Source organism: Oncorhynchus kisutch, linkage group LG29 (genome assembly GCF_002021735.2).
Source record: "Oncorhynchus kisutch isolate 150728-3 linkage group LG29, Okis_V2, whole genome shotgun sequence".
Taxonomy (NCBI): Eukaryota; Metazoa; Chordata; class Actinopteri; order Salmoniformes; family Salmonidae; genus Oncorhynchus; species Oncorhynchus kisutch.
In genome coordinates this window covers 31,020,003-31,036,791 of record NC_034202.2, presented here as the reverse complement: position 1 = coordinate 31,036,791, position 16,789 = coordinate 31,020,003, and the positions used below count along the sequence as shown (strand labels likewise).

Here is a 16,789-nt window from a genome sequence, read left to right as displayed (position 1 = left end):
TGATTTGCAGAAATACATTTATTCTCCAGACACAGGATATCATTATCATGCACTCAACATAGTCTCTGTTTTGATTGGCAGACTCTTCTGTTGGCAGACTCTCCTGTTGGCAGACTCTCCTGTTGGCAGACTCTCCTGCTGACCGACTCTCTTCTTGCATGATCTCTAAACTCGTCCTCAGGCTAATTGCGCATAACAATTCTGAGGAATGGGTAGAAGTGTCTGGTGAACGTGATCATGTTGGCCTCTAGCACACACAGTAGTATGCAGAGATGTCGTTTTCCCAATCGCCGAAAAGACCTTGCATCGTTTCTTTGAGGCGATATTTGATTCCAGCACCGAATTTAGATTTGCTTCCTCTCTTCTTGGTGTATTTCCAAACAGTAAGGCTGCAACCTCTTGACACCACCAAGGAAGAGATGCGGTTGTTCCAGCGCCATGGGATGATAGGGACGTCCTCACCTGGGTAAGCATCAAGGTACTCTCCCCCACAACTCTGCTCGTAATAATAGTGACTGTCCTCGAACATACGTGCGCAAAGCTTCACGCCATCTGCGTCTTTCAACGCATTGGCTTCTGGGCATTGGGCATTGAGGACTTCAAAGCACAAAGTGCTCAGAAGCAGAGCGATCATCACCTTCATGGTTGCTTCGTTGGTGTCTGGACAGAAGGGGTGCAGGTGTCTCCTTAAATAGCCTTAATAACCTCTGACCATGTGGATGTTTTGTCATGTGTGAGAATGTGTGTGTTTAAGCAGGTGTCCTGAAGGTTTCTCTTTTGGAACCAGATTAGAACCAGTTCAGAAACCAACATGATACATATTGACCTAGCTATATTACTTACAAATAGGCTATATCTTTTAGCCAAATCATGTGTAATAATTAATCACTTTCATGAACAATCCATTTTGCGGTTTTATAAATGTTTATAAATGCTTTATACATTTTAACAAATAATGAAATAATTATTTATTAATGGTGTATAAATGCTTATTCATGAAAGGTTATAAAATGTTACCAAATAAAATAATAAAAGGCATCACTCTCAGTCTGGTCAAATCAGATATTTGTTTATTACCAGAAACACATCTAACTGATCTTGAACATGAAACATTAGAAATAAAGTGGATTGGCCAGATGTGTTATTTTTCCTTTAACTCCAAGAGCAGAGGGGTCGCCATCCTCATCAACAAAGAAACAAATAAACGGATATATTTTTAGGGTGCTTCATTTTAATTCATGGTACAATCAACAATCAATCATACACCATGCTGAATTTATATGGTCCCAAAACTGACTATCCTCAATTTGTCCATTTAATCTTAAAGCATTTACAAGATTTTACCAACTCCAGAATTCTAGTTGGAGGAGACATTAACGCTGTTATTGATCCACTAGCTGAGAAGTCCCATGGCAGTGCGCACATGCATTCAACAAGCGCTCCAGGAACCATTAAAAGCTACATGGTAAAACAAGGTATGGTGGATATTTGGCGCCACTTCAATCCGGACGAGAGAGAGTATACCTGTATCTCACCTCATCATAAAACGTAATCCCGTATAAACCTTTTCATCGGTAATGCATTTTTGCAATCCCAAATTTCCAAACCCCAAATTCATTCGAGTAAGACCTCCGATTACGCATTGATCAGCCTTGTTTTAACCATCAACTCCGAACGTCATCCTTCAATATGGAAATTTCACACCTTGCTTCTATCAGATTCCAAATTCGATACTCATTTTAATGGGAAATGGAACAAATTCATTGAGTTTAAATGCATGGGAGTGTATCTGAGCCAGTGTATTTCAGTAATTTCAAATAATTTCCAAGTGTATTTAATAGCACATCTGAATGTACGCCGACACTACTCTTAGAAACTGCAAAAGTTGTACTTAAAGGAAAAAATATGTTTCTGCTCAGCAAAGAAGGAAAAGGAAAATAAAAAAAGTAGAATTTGCGAAAATTGTCAAGGAGCTTGATACCCTCTTTACATCTACTCAAACGGATGATATAAGCGACAATTACAGGCCAAACTCAAATTTAAATGAATTATTTCTGCAGAAACAGAGGCTTTAATTATGAGAACGCAACAAAATGACCCTGAACTCGAGGATAAATCCGGGAATTTCTTGACTAATATGCTTAAACATAACAAGGAAATGTTGGTAATCCACTCTATTAAAAACATTGAAGGTAACGTAACCAAAATGAAAATATGAATTCCATCTCCAAAGTATTTTATTCCAAACTACTATATATACTGCGCTAACTCCCAACGAATTTCACTCCTTTCACTCCGCATCTCGCTTCCCAAACCGATATTCCTACCGCATTAGTGACGTTGGAAGCAGAGAAGGCAGCTGACAGTCGATATGACCTTCCTGAACTTGGCACTTGAGTAATTCGGTTTTAGTGCATACAGTTGAAGTCGGAAGTTTACATACACTTAGTTTGGAGTCATTAAAACTCGTTTTTCAACCACTCCACAAATTTCTTGTTAACAAACTATAGTTTTGGCAAGTCGGTTAGGACATCTAATTTGTGCATGACACAAGACATTTTTCGATATAGGACTCGAATATATGTCGATATAGGACTCGTTTTACTGTGGATATATTTACTTTTGTACCTGCCAAAACTATAGTTTGTTAAACAGAAATTTGTGCAGTGATTGAAAAACAAGTTATAATGACTCCAACCTAAGTGTATGTAAACTACCGACTTCAACTGTAGCTCACCACAAGCCTCCGTATATACCAATAATATAATCTCATATCTGTTCAAATTACTAAATGGGACCAGACAAGGCTGTCCAATGTCTCCACTTCTGTTTTTTATTTTTTATTCTTGAACCCTTGGCTGCTGCTGTTTGCCAAAACAGTTCAATCATAGGCGTCTGATCCCCAAACATAACTCACAAAATAAGTGTCTATGCTGATGATATTCTGATGTTCGTACAAGAACCCGATTGATCATTAGAACACTTGCTCTCCACAATCAACACATTCGGTAGTACAGTATATCAGGATATAAGATGAATTGGGGCAAATCAGAGATCCTCCCCATAAATCAATTTAATTTGAAGTCTTTAGCCAAAACAAATAAAAAATCCTACATAGATTCCACTACACCAATAGAATGTTGTCACCAATGGGGCTTGTTGATTCACCTCTGTGTCCATTCTGCCAAAAATACCTTCCAGACACTCATCTCCATGCATTCTGGTTTTGTCCCATCATTGAGAATTACTGGGAAAAAACATTCTCTCAGACGTCCTCCATATTACAATTCCTGCATCCCCAATCACTCTGTATACTGCATTACTTTGATGATGACGTCCCCTGTGTTTTGGCTATCCCCAAGGACAAAAAACTGTTCCTATTAATTTCATTAACAATCTTCAAAAAAAGTGATACGGTTAAACTGGAAAACCAGATCCAATGTTCCAACCATACACAGGCTTAGTTTACTGTCTGACCTGGCCTCCCTGGAGAGATCCACCTTCAAACAAAATAACAACTTTAACACAATCTGGGAACCATTCCTATCCTACATTCCCCCAGGCAACCCCAGACAAGATCAAATATGGCACATCCTTCCTGTCCCGTTCCGTTCCATTCTGTCCTGTCTTCTCCAGTCTGGTCATCTCTTGTTTTGACTTCTCCCTTATTTTTTAGCTTCCTCTTTTTTTTTTTTTACCCAACCTTTCTGCTCTTTCTTGCTTTTTAGTTGCAGTTGACCTTCTTCACTATAATAAACAGTTGTATGTACTGTTGGATGGTGGGATGGGGAGGGTAAAGAGGTGGTAGAGCTATGTGACGGGAGTGGGTATCAAGAAGATACTAGCTCATATTTGGTGCCTGGTGTACTTGCTTTTATATACAGTGCCTTCAGAAAGTATTCAGACCCCTTGACTTTTTCCACATTTGTTACATTACAGCCTTATGTTTTTATCTCAATCTACACACAATAACCTATAATGACAATGCAAAAACAGGTTTTTATTTATTCAATTAAAAACTGAAATATCACATTTACATAAGTATTCAGACTCTTTACTCAGTATTTTGTTGAAGACCTTTGGCAGCGATTACAGCATCGAGACTTCATGGGTATGACGCTACAAGCTTGGCACACCTGTATTTGGGGAGTTTCTCCCATTCTTCTCTGCAGATCCTCTCAAGCTCTGTCAGGTTGGATGGGGAGCATTGCTGCACAGCTATTTTCAGGTCTCTCCAGAGATGTTCAATCGGGTTCAAGTCCGGCTGGGCCACTCAAGGACATTCAGAGACTTGTCCCGTAGCCACTCCTGCGTTGTCTTGGCTGTGTGTTTAAGGTCGTTGTCCTGTTGGAAGGTGAACCTTCACCCCAGTCTGAGTTCCTGAGCGCTCTGGAACAGGTTTTCATCAAGGATCTCTCTGTACTTTGCTCTGTTCATCTTTCCCTCGATCCCGACTAGTCTCCCAGTCCCTGCTGCTAAAAAACAACCTCAAAGCATGATGCTGCCACCAGCATGCTTCACCGTAGGGATGCAGCCAGGCTTCCTCCAGACATGACGCTTGGCATTCAGGCCAAAGAGTTCAACCTTGGTTTCATCAGACCAGAGAATTTTGTTTCTCAAGGTCTGAGAGTCCTTTAAGTGCCTTTTGGCAAACTCCAAGTGGGCTGTCATGTGCCTGAGGAGTGGCTTCCATCTGGCCACTCTACCATAAAGGCCTGATTGGTGGAGTGCTGCAGAGATGCCTGTCCTTCTGGAAGGTTCTCCCATCTCTATAGAGGAACTCTAGAACTATGTCAGAGTTACCATTGGGTTCTTTGTCACCTCCCTGACCAAGGCCCTTCTCCCGATTGCTCAGTTTGGCCGGGCGATCAGCTCTAGGAAGAGTCTTGGTGGTTCTCCCCTTTAAGAATGATGGAGGCCACTGTGTTCTTGGGGACCTTCAATGCTGCCGAATTTTGAGTCTCAGGGCAAAGGGTCTGAATAGTTATGTAAATAATGTATCTGTTTTTTTATTTATAATAAATGTGCAGAAATGTCAAAAAACGTTTCCCTTTGTCAATATGGGGTATTGTGTGTAGATTTCGGAGAAAATATATTGAATCAATTTTAGAATAAGGCTATAACTGTGGAAAAAGTCAAGGATTCTGAATACTTTCCAAAGGCGCTGTATATTTGACCCACTCTACTGACTCTTTATCTGAAACACCCTGTTTTTAAAATACATCTGAATAATGAAGTTGTCCTCCCATTATGGAGGGTGGAGGTGGGTAAAACATAAATAAATACATGTAAATGCCTAGTGAAACCACAAAAGCTGAAAAAACAAACATTATTTACACGGTACTTGTGTACACTACAATAATGAAAATATAAAATGTTCTTATTCAGTGTAACTTATAGGCCTGTCCAATGGTGGAAATGTACTGGATTCACTGAGAAAACCCAACAAAGGGTCATCTGGGTTCGAAATGAATGCTGAAATAATTCACTCCCTGAATCCCCCTCATTTCCACCACTGCCAAAATCAAATTACCATTGACTCGGTCCTTAGGGGGACACAAAATCAGATCTACCTGCTCCATATGTTATTGGCCTCAATGTATTTTAAATGTGTTGATTTTTTAAATTTAACTAGGCAAGTCAGTTAAGAACAAATTCTACTTTACAATGACGGCCTACCGCGGCCAAACCCAGAAGACGCTGGGCCAATTGTGCACCGCCTTATGTGCCCTATGGGACTCCCAATCACGGCCGGGTGTGATACAGCCTGGATTCGAACCAGGGACTGTAGTGACACCTCTTGCACTGAGATGCAATGCCTTTAGACCGCTGTGCCACTCGGGAGCCCTCTGGGCCACCATAACCACAACTTACTTCAACTGGTCATTCAGTACAGTACCAACTCCATTGAATTAAACGTTGCACACCATTCTGTTCACTGAACATACCCCAAGTGAGTTCTGGGAAAGTAAGCACATGTCCTGGGAATGACTGCCATCTGGGTTACTCTCAAATACAACACTCCTTTAAAGACAAAAGGTCAGATGCACTTATGTTACTGTTGAGAATAACCCAGATGGCAGTCATTCCCAGGACATGTGCTTACTTTTACTTGACCATGAGCAGTCAGTGACTCACCTGGGGTATGTTTAGTACAACATAACGGTGTGCAACGTTTAGTTCAATGGAGTTGGTACTGTACTGAACAACCAGTTGAAGAACGTTGTGGTTATGGTGGTCCAGAGGGCTATTGTGTTACGGTGTGCTACAGGAGTTTAGAGATTTCAAAAATGGTCACGCCCATATCGATCAGGCCACACCATAGAAAGGGAGCAAACACACCTCAAAGGAATCGAACTGAACTCACCCCTGGGAAAGTACATGTGTCTATCGTGTGCAAACAGTTGGATACGTTCTTGTATCTAGGGCACTATATCTCCCTTGTCCAGCAAGGTGTCGTGTTCAGTATTAAAATATCACAGAACTGCAAATGTCACATTGTCAGTGCACCCACAGTTCTACCTGTTCTGAAGCCAGGAGGCTAGTATCAGCTACATTTATGCCTATACTAGACTCTGGGGATATTTTATATGAAAGCTTCCGCTCAGTTTTCGAGATCAATTGACACCCTTTACCATGGAGCATTGAGATTTATTTTAAACTGCAAAACCCTTTCTCACCACTGCACTTTATATACCAGGGTTGGCTGGCCTTCTCTAGTCACTCTAGGCTCAGTCACTGGTATACTTTTATTTACAAAGCCATTTTGGCTTTACTACCATTTTTATTTGGGCATTTGTATTGTTCAGAAATGTGATGGGTACTCTCTTCGTTCGCTGGACTTTATCCTGCTAACTGTTCCAAATGTCTGAGCTGAATTTGGTAAAATGGCTTTTATGTACTCTGCGCCATCGGCTTGGAACACCTTACAAAATACTTTTAAACTGGAATAACTTGTCCTGATTGGCGTTTTTAAATCATTGATGAAGGATTTTGAGGTTGATTCCCTGACCTGTCAATATTTTTAATTGGCTGTTTTATGATTTTGTAATACTCTTGTGAATGCTATGGTTTTTTACTATATTACCTGTAGATTACTTTACTAGATTATCTGTCTGTAATTGTGTAATGACTTGGTGCTGCCTATCTAAATGTCATTGAGCCCTTCCTGGTTAAACAAATACAAATAAAATCGCTTATGTTCTTCTTGAACTTTGCTGTTAAATATATTTTCAATGTATGTTGGAATCTGGAGTTCAAACAAATTGGTTCCCTGACACCTTTTTGGCTAAAGGGCTTATCAAATTCATAGACAGGGCTATAGATGAAGGACATGATAGTTTTAATAATGTTTTGAAGCTATAGTGGTTTTTAGAATGACATTGTTTACAATGGAGAAAAACAAGCTTATGTTTTGGGGTCTGATGGAGTGTGACAGACAGTTGAACTAAGCTCATGAGGCTTAGTTTTATTTTTCAAGAATCAATATATAGAATTAATTTAAAAGTCAAATGTATGGAGCATTCACATATTGCCACTTTAATGAAGTGGTTCCCAAATGTTTTCGGTGACTGTACCACCAATTTAATTTTGCTCTGCCCGGAGTACCCCTGATGTACCCACTCATGTACATTATACCAGTAAGCCTATGGTCTCATGAGTCTTCAAGTATTCAAGTCCTAGTATTCCTGGTTGGGAACCACTGCTTTAATGCATCAAATGCATAGGTTGTTCTACCTTAATTGGAGACGGTTACCAGGGAGAAAGAGGCGAAGCGAGAGGGTACCCTCCCGTCAAAATCTGTCCACGTGGGAATATAGTGATTCTGCTTATCTGTCAAGCAGAGCGACTGCCTTCCTGCCTTTGGGAAAACGACTCCCATTGTTAGGGTGGAGACAAGACCATCTCATCACTATATACAGTATCTCTGCTGTTACTGTTGATAATGAACCAGATGGCAATCCTTCACATAGGGACACTTACATCTGCCACTATCTGCAAAATGCTAATTTCTGCCTTTTACCAGCTTCACTCTGAAGGTGTAGTGATGTAACATTTTGAAAACAGACTTTGGTATCCTGAACTAATATTCAGAATGACTAATGAAAACCTAACTTTTATTGAGGGGTTGGATATAGAAGATTACATCATAGGACCTTGAAGAATCACATTTATAATAAAATATCACAGAATGTTGATGGATAGACATGTGAAAATGAGTGTGTCTGGACATGTGCCATCTTGGTAGGGTCAATTATACAATGAGTGTACAAAACATTAAGGACACCTGCTCTTTCCAGGACAAAGACTAACCAGGTGAATGATATGATCCCTTATTGATGTCACTTGTTAAATCCATTTCAAATCAGTGTAGATGAAGGGGAGGAGACTTGTAAAAATAATACAAATTTAAGACATGAGACATAGATTGTGCCATTCAGAGGGTGAATGGGGAAGACAAAAGATTGAAGTGCCTTTGAAATGGGTATGGTAGTAGGTGCCAGGCGCACCGGTTTGTGTCAAGAACTGAAAGTTGCTAAATTTTTCACACTCACACCCAAAACCCAAATGACACTCAGCCAACTTACAACTGCGGGAAGCATTGGAGTCAATATTAGGAAGGTGTCCTTAACGTTTTGTACACTTGGTATACTCCTCAAACAACTGCACAACCTACTGGTATCAACCATACCCAGGCAAGGGGATCATGTTTCACAACCTACTGGTATCAACCATACCCAGGCAAGGGGATCATGTTTCACATGCTTGTCTCAGATATCACATCTGACAAATATTTCAGTTTCAACTTTCATTATGCATTAAACATGATCTAGTTTAAGAGAAGGGACATGTAACACCAATCTTGAATGTAGATTAAAACTACTGTAATGTTTATAGAAATGTGTATAAAACCCCAAATGAATGTAACACTAAATGGTTAACAGTCTTGTTTTTACACTAAATAGATGCTGTTTAAGATGAAAATGTATCCTATTTATCTGTCATAGAAAAGACACTCAAGAACCAGACAGTGCAACTCTATAACTTTCCTTGAGGCATGTCTACCAAGGGTGTCACTGTCACTCACTAGTCTACTGGACATTGCAATATGCATTTCTATTGTCGACGTGTTGGGTCTTTCTTTCCTTGTTTAATCAAAACATCAGGCCTTTTTAAAATACAGACAAACTAAGAGAAGAAAGTGGACATATTTTGTTTGTAAGTTAAGAACTTGCATTTCATAAGTCGCATCAACATTTGGGAAGATACATACAATGTTAAATGTTTTAAAGCTTGACCATGCCTGAAAGTAAAAATGATGGAACAATGTAAGAAGCTCAATTGAAATGTTATGTTTCAATGACAAATAAACAGTATATTCTCCCTTTGTATCACCCACAATCTTACAAAAGCATTGCCACTGTAGGAGTTGAAGCAATCTGCAGGGCACCTCCCTGGCAGAGCAGGTTTCATCAAGCAGCACCCATGTCTTTGACAATTGGAGCACCACCATCATTATGCAATGTCAAGGAGATGACAAACAGAGATCAGACTGTGGAAAGAGAAAATGATCAAATTAAGAAAATGTACGTATGCTGCTACCAGTAACAGTGTACAAGAAAGAAACCAAAGTAATATAAAAAATTACATTGTGTAACAATCGTGGAAACCATGTGTTAGATGTATTTATTTTGTAACATTCCACCTATTCCGCTCCAGCCACTACCATGAGCCCGTCCTCCCCAATTAAGGTGCCACCAACCTCCTGTGGTTCATACCTCCATAATCAGCACTATCTTATTTCCCCAACACCTTATCAATGGCATCAACCAATGTTGCCATTTTCTGCTCGTTGTCCACAAAGCCTGACCCCTCCTGCAGAAAGCAAATGTTTGATTGATACAATATTTTTTAAATACATACTGTGCACACATGTTTTGTTGGGTGAAGAAACAAGTTCCACTGTTTGATACGGTACCTTCTTTGAGTGGACCAACTTGCCATTCACCTCCACCTCAAACCACCCAGAGGTTGAAGGTGTGCTTTCACCAGTCTGGTGAGTGAGTGATGGATAGAAAGGATTTGAGACAGAAAGAGGGGTGTCAGTATAGTAACTTGAATCAAACATCTGGTAACATCCATCTGCAATTTTCTGCTCTTTAGGCTACATAAAATGACTCACAATCTCAAGATCACCTGGGAATTCATCCTCAAGCTGTGTCTTGAGTCTGGTGAACTAAAAATTAAGGCATACATACCACTCAGATGTAGAAAGAATGATTAAATCAAAAGATTCATTTTTAATCAAATTGTTTTAATCCACATTTAATGGACACGTACCTTGGGCCTGTACCCTCATCCACCGCTAGACATGAGAAACAGAGAGGATTAGTGTCAAACAACTGTGTCAAACAAACAGCATGCTTTCACTTCACTGTGCCATGTCTATGCAACTTTATTAGCAAATAGCTCCAGCAACTCATTTTCAGAGAACACACAAATTTGGGTGAAGGCCTACGATTTCTCCTACCTAACAATCAATCTAGCAATTTGCAAACGCAACCAAGCGGTAATGTTACCTAAATAAACCATTGCATGGAGGGTAAACTGTACCGTCAGCAGTAGTAAAAATAGCAACCTACCAGTAGGTGATATGAACTTTGACTCCCATATCGCAAATCGCAGCAGCCCTTCTCCGAGAGAGATAGTAGTTGCAAAAGGGTTGTCGGTGTAAGGCTATTTCCTTGATATTTGACGTTGTTATGAAATAAATAAGGCGGAGCGACCCACGAATCATCTTCATGAGGTCCCGGTTCACACAGGAGAGAACACATTTTTACCAAGGAGGAGAGATGTGTTTTTTGCATTACCAAAATATTTCACATGAAAACAAGTATGGCAAGAATAAGTGCATGTTCTAGTCTTGATTATTTGTATGCATATACATAACGTTTTCATACATAGATTTATTCACATAAGTAAATATATAAAACAGTACATTTTGTCTACCCCTAAAAGCTTGCATCAAATGGTTTGGTTGGGAAATTCGACCTTCCAACTACGTCATCGTTGCGTTCACGTGACCACTAGACTTTAGAGAACGAAGCCCTTTTAGCCTGGAAACTGCGTAATGTCCACATCTTCTCCCGCCACAAAACACTTAAACAAAGATATTGTCAAAAACAAGTCTTTATTCTTCCCTAAGTGATTTGAAATAACCATTATATTTTTGCTTGATTTATTTGAAAAAGGGAATATACTCTCTTATAGAATGTTCTTAGAAACATAACTTCTCATGACATTAAATCATTTAATTCTACATGCAAAGCAATACCTTCAGGATTTACTCAATTCATTAAATCTAATGTGTTTTGTAGAACATGTCAAGATAGAGGCACAATTTATGTTGTATGGTTGCCCCCAGCTGGATAAGAAATGTATTAAGGGAACGTTTACATTCCAAGAACAAGCTCTCTCTCTGGGGGAAATTCTTCTGGAATGTAGACATTACTGAAATTGAATGGAAAAAAGCTTGGTTGCTCCCTCACAAATGTTGTATTTCAAATGAAGTAAAACAAATTAACTTTAAAATATAGCAAACTATACCATTGTAATAACTTTTAATAGCATGTTTTGTGATTTAAAAAAAAAAGGGGGAAACTACACGTTTTATGAGTGCGACTCTGTAAAGTTATTTTGGCGCGAGTTAAGTAATTGCATGTGTTATCTCATTAATAAGACCCATGTATTTACAATGAAAGATGTAATATATTATTCAAATGAAAACAAGCTACTGAATTAGTTGTTCATTTCTTAATTCTCTCTTGTCCATTTTACATACACAAAAACAAATATTTGAAATCTGTCCCCATACAATCTCTAGAATTAGTTAATGACAAAACAATGTATTCTCTCAACTCTATCATAGTTTGATACAATTGTAACCCTTGACCTTTTTCTGATTATTTTATTTGAGATACTTGCATTTCTGTGAAATTGTTGTCACTGGCAATTCATTTGTAGTGATTTGTATTTCTTAAAATACAAATATACATATAATCAAATCAAGAAATGACAGAATGAGTCCAATTCACAATCCAGCGATCTATTGGAGTGAACCAGTGTCAGGATCCACAATATAAATGCATAGTGTTTGTAAACAGTACATCATTTGGAAGAAAAATCCTGCCAGGATTGTGGTTTCCCAGGGAAAATCAGTGGGTGGCCTGACATGACCAAGTTGTTGGAAATCTATCCTGTACAGTAATTTTTTTTCTAGGAACAAATGTTTTGTGGAATTATTTATCTTCATTCAAAAGTGTTGGTGTTTTTGACTGCATTATTTGATGTTCTCTAGTTTTGCTTTGCCCAACCCATCATAGGTTCAACCTGCCAGACTAAGCTAAACAGCTAATCCTTTATGCAAACGTTTCGAAGGTGGCACCAGGTGGGCAGGCAGCTCTCCTGGGAGCCCATGGCCCTCCAGCTTGGCCTCAATGAGGTGGATGGCTAGGGCAAACTCCTCATCATCCAGCATGCCATCACAGTCCACATCAGAAAGCCTCCAGATATGGCCAAGTACTGAGTTTGGCAGGTGGGTGCTGACCATCCACTCCTTGGCCTTAGTACCGCTCAGTTTGCCCTCATTTGGACAGAGATTGTAGAATATCTCATCATATTTTTGTTTATCTTTTGTCACCACCCACTCACCATTCTGCATTTCCCTGCTTACTCCACTCTTTGTAACTTGCTCAAAGAGAGACCAAGAAGGTTCTAAGAAGGTTCCATCATGAATCCCTGGCAGGGAAGCCTTCTTCAGATCCTGTTGATGTAGTAAAGGCATCAGCTTTGCAATGTCATTGGACAGTAACTTGTCCAAGGAAGCCATTAGGCTGGGCTTGAGTGTCTTGAACTTTGTGAAATCTTGACCCATTAGCCGTTCCTGAGAACAGAAAAAAGCAGGAAAGTCATACGAGCATGATTTTGAGTAAGTGATAATCAACTAGTCTGATTTTCTAGAAGTTGTACTGATCCTGAGAGCTTTCTGTTTCCTGTAATAAACACATCAGCAATAACCATTATGAGTAGGGCCCTGTGTTTTGTGCAGTCATGTGACATGACTGGATTTTAACCTTTATTTGAAGCTTTTTCATAAAAATGTTCCCTTTTGGTACAGCGCCATTGTCAGACAATTGCTTACATTTTTTTGTGTAATTCTTATTTCTGGATGGCTTAAAATACAGGATAAAATATTACTATGTCACATTATGACTGCACAAAACATAGGACTCTAATTATGAGTTCTTGGTAAATGGAATAGGTAATCCAACCAAATATGCATGCAACAAAATTGGGAGGGTAGCAGACCTGCATCTTGGCACAGTCAGGGAAGTCACCAGCTGGTACTCGCTGTTGCTGTTGAATCTTGGAGAAGATGAGAGGAAGCTTATAGATCAGGTTCTGCTTCTTGCTCTCCTTGCAGAAAACTGTGGGCATCTCCTGCTTGAGATGGTTAATGATATGTGCATGGGCCTAGAGTGAGGAGGACAAAGATGGGAAGCACTTAACCTTTGTTTCAAAAGAGTCCATCATTTTTATAGATTCATGCCTGTGCAAATGCTCTCCAAGTATACACTCATGTTTATTTATAAACAATTATATCAAATGAATATAGACAATAAACGTGCCTCACCCTAACTAGGCGTGCCCTCCTAACTAGGTCATTAAGTTTCCGTACGGCAGCATTTCGAGGCAGGTTCCGGATATCCGCCAAAAGATCCAGTTCCTCAAGCTCCAGCAGTTGACAGTGGTCAGACAACAGACGTGGCTGTGACCAGAGGGAGACGATGTAAACCCGGAGTATTTCAGGTGTTTGAAACACCTTCCCCAGTGACCACATGAGAGCACCATAAACTCGCATCAACTGTTGAGAGTCGACCCTGTCTGCTTTATTCAGTACCACACGCAGCTTGTCTTCATAGCCACACAGAGCCCCAAAGGCACGTGTGAGCTCATCAGAGAACTCCAGTTTATGTGCATCAAACAGAAGGATGATGTGGTCCACACGTTCTGCAAACCAGCGCAGCACTGCTGGGAAATCATATCCTAAATTAAGAAAAATAGCACAGAAGTTGTATGAATCCATTAAAAGAAGTGGAACACTGAAATTGAATAACTATGAATTAGGTCAACATGCATAATCCCAGTGGACCTCAAATATTTCATTTGATTGAGCGGCTGTTAGCAGCTCCACCCTTGGATTAATATCTCCACAGAGTCAAAATAATCTGCACAGTCCTCCCATCCCATACAATAATTTGACATCATACATTCTGCTTCAAATCAAGACCCACCCTCTCTCTGAGGACCGAGGGTGTCTCAGGGAGAGTTGGGATATCCCCCAAAAACATTTCCAATTCACAAGTGTATTAAACACACTTGTACAAATATAAGCACTCCAAATTATTATAATAGTTTTTTATCAAACATTAGTCTTACAAGTCAAAATTCCAGCAGGATAAAAGTTTTTCAATTCAAACAATTGATTTGAGATAGTATATTAGGACAGTAGGACTTCTCCATCCCCCATTCAATGTATCTTTCTTGCATCTGACCTCGACTCATTCTCCTCTTAGCCGAAGATAAGATGCCTGGTGTGTCAATAATGCTGATACTCTCCAGGACTTGATTTGGCAGCAGGGCACACTGGAATCTTGGGGAAAGAGAAAACAAGAATTTGACTGTCTGCATCAAACTTTGCATGTTTTTCAAACATCACCGAAGATGCAATATGTATTGAAATTGAAATTCTAAATAACATTTCCAAGCTTGTCCTCTTAAGTAGCACTAAAGTTAATGCAGCTCACTTTTTCATTTCTCATGTCCCCCCTTTCCCTATTCTCAGTTTTCCATCCACTCCTTGATTTGCTTTGTTGTCATGGTTATATTTCCTGTCCCTGCACCTCAATTAAAACATTTATTTTGCCAACAGCCACTAACTTTGCCCTGATGTCCTCTTACCTGTTCAGGAAGGTATTTCCAAAAGAGTTGAGGTGGCGAAAGGGCTTTTTGTGGTCTACTGACAGAGCATTGCCTGGGATCAGTTGTTCTACCTCCCCATGCATGATGGCAGTGAAGCTGTCTGTCGTGGGCTCTGGACCAACACGGCTACCTGGAAAGTCTTGCTCAAGGAGATATCTTTATCACACACAAGAGATAATCAATATACATACACCATATAAAAGAAAGACATTTGTATGGCAAATACTGTATCTGTGCCATAGGCCCGTGAGCCCTTACAATAGATTAAATAACTGAAGTCACCTGATAAAAGTAGTCTTCCCTGTTGAGTATTGACCCATCACCAGCACCATCGGTTTGTTGTCAAAATCGGCTTCCTCAAAGCTGGGAGAGTGAAAGTGTTGGAAGCCATATTGCTTCTCTATGGGAAGCAGCCTCTTATAGTAAAGATACTTGAGCTCTTTTGTGACTGCGTTGACATCCTCCAGCGTTTCAGAATTTCTGTCCTTCAGCCCCCCACTAGACATGATGGTGGAGTAATATAGAACAAAAAGGTACTTGAAATGTTGGTGAGTCTCTTATTCTGCTGTAGAAGAATGTGAAAAGTAGTGACTGCAAAGAATGAGCTGTAAATTGTGAATAGAACACAGTGGTCTGAGCTGCCTGAGCTTATGCTGCCTCGGGGACATGCTCAGAGGGTGGAGATGGGTGTTGACCACAGCTGTTCAAGTGCACCTAACACAGACATATCAATTGGGATTGGGTGGAGGAGTGAAACAATGCAATTTTCTACTGAGAAGGCGAATAAGAAAAGCTCGGACACACATGGTACCAATAAAAAATTTGTCAGCCCTGGCCTCCTGAATGGCGCAGAGGTCTAAGGCACTGAATCGCAGTGTTGCTGCGTCATTACAACCTGAGGTTCGATCCCAGGCTGTGTCATTACCGTCCGTGACTGGGAGTCCCATAGGGCGGCGCACAATTGGCCCAGTATCGTCCGGGTTATGAGAGGGTTTGGCCGGGGGGCTTTACTTGGCTCATCGCGCTCTAGAGACTTATGGTGGGCTGGGTGCCTGCAAGCTGACACCGGTTGTCAGTTGAACGGTGTTTCCCCCGACACATTGGTGCGGCTGGCTTCCGGGTTATGCGAGCCTGTGTTAAGAGATGCGGTTTGACTCGACCTTCCCCTCTCCCTCTACCGTTGGGGAGTTGCAGCGATGAGACAAGATCGTAATCACGGAATTGGAACAGAAAAAAAGAAAAATAAATTGTACAAAAATTGAATAACAATATATTTTTTTAAGTTGGCAGCTCTTGTGCCAAACCAGACGACTAATAGGAAAGCAAGTATGCCTATGCAATTCATCAGCCAGTCAGACCAGTTAGTTCGGCAGACTGGTCTCAGACTATGCCGTAACATTGAAAACATAAATCCGGGACTCAAATTATACTGAACAAAAATATAAAAACGCAACATTAATTTAAAAGAGTTAAATACAGTTCATAAGGAAATCAGTCTCTATTGAAATAAATAAATTAGGCCCTAATCTATGGATTTCACATGACTGGGAATGCAGATATGCATCTGTACCTTGAATTTTTTTATTTTTATAATAATAATTTTAAAGGTTTGGGCGTAGATCAGAAAACCAGTCAGTATCTGGTATGATCACCATTTGCCTCAAGAAGCGTGACATCTCCTTCGCATAGAGTTGATCAGGCTGTTGATTGTGACCTGTGGAATGTTGTTCCACTCCTCTTCAATGGC

The 16,789-nt window shown here is 40.1% G+C and overlaps 2 protein-coding genes across 3 annotated transcripts; both read right to left on the bottom strand.

The window, feature by feature from the left end:
* On the bottom strand, positions 1–694 carry LOC109874229 (syncollin). The gene has a single exon (XM_020466054.2). The coding sequence runs from the start codon at positions 641–643 to the stop codon at positions 248–250; it is 396 nt and encodes a 131-aa protein (XP_020321643.1). The 5' UTR covers positions 644–694; the 3' UTR covers positions 1–247.
* A 7,402-nt stretch (positions 695–8,096) lies between these two features.
* On the bottom strand, positions 8,097–16,034 carry ehd2a (EH-domain containing 2a). 2 transcript variants are annotated; one of them, XM_031809029.1, is made up of 11 exons: positions 15,325–16,034; positions 15,022–15,198; positions 14,616–14,713; positions 13,694–14,106; positions 13,369–13,533; positions 10,644–12,943; positions 10,342–10,366; positions 10,184–10,237; positions 9,980–10,054; positions 9,764–9,876; positions 8,097–9,553 (listed from the first exon to the last, which is right to left on the bottom strand). In XM_031809029.1, exons 1-6 carry the CDS (start codon positions 15,546–15,548, stop codon positions 12,404–12,406), a joined length of 1,617 nt encoding a protein of 538 aa, XP_031664889.1. In that variant the 5' UTR covers positions 15,549–16,034; the 3' UTR covers positions 8,097–9,553; positions 9,764–9,876; positions 9,980–10,054; positions 10,184–10,237; positions 10,342–10,366; positions 10,644–12,403. The 2 variants fall into 2 exon arrangements, with proteins under 2 accessions (XP_031664889.1, XP_020320856.1); XM_020465267.2 differs by having other exon boundaries at positions 9,780–9,876.
* Positions 16,035–16,789: the final 755 nt, after the last annotated feature.

What these genes read in the sequence shown, in the direction of transcription:
- LOC109874229 (XM_020466054.2), bottom strand. Translation starts at nt 643, where the DNA reads ATGAAGGTGATGATCGCTCTGCTTCTGAGCACTTTGTGCTTTGAAGTC.
- ehd2a (XM_031809029.1), bottom strand. Translation starts at nt 15,548, where the DNA reads ATGTCTAGTGGGGGGCTGAAGGACAGAAATTCTGAAACGCTGGAGGAT. An exon ending in GGAAATACCTTCCTGAACAG is followed by an intron (nt 14,714 to 15,021) that starts GTAAGAGGACAT and finishes TCTTTCCCCAAG; the next exon opens with ATTCCAGTGTGCCCTGCTGC. An exon ending in GGAGGGCACGCCTAGTTAGG is followed by an intron (nt 13,534 to 13,693) that starts GTGAGGCACGTT and finishes TCCTCACTCTAG; the next exon opens with GCCCATGCACATATCATTAA.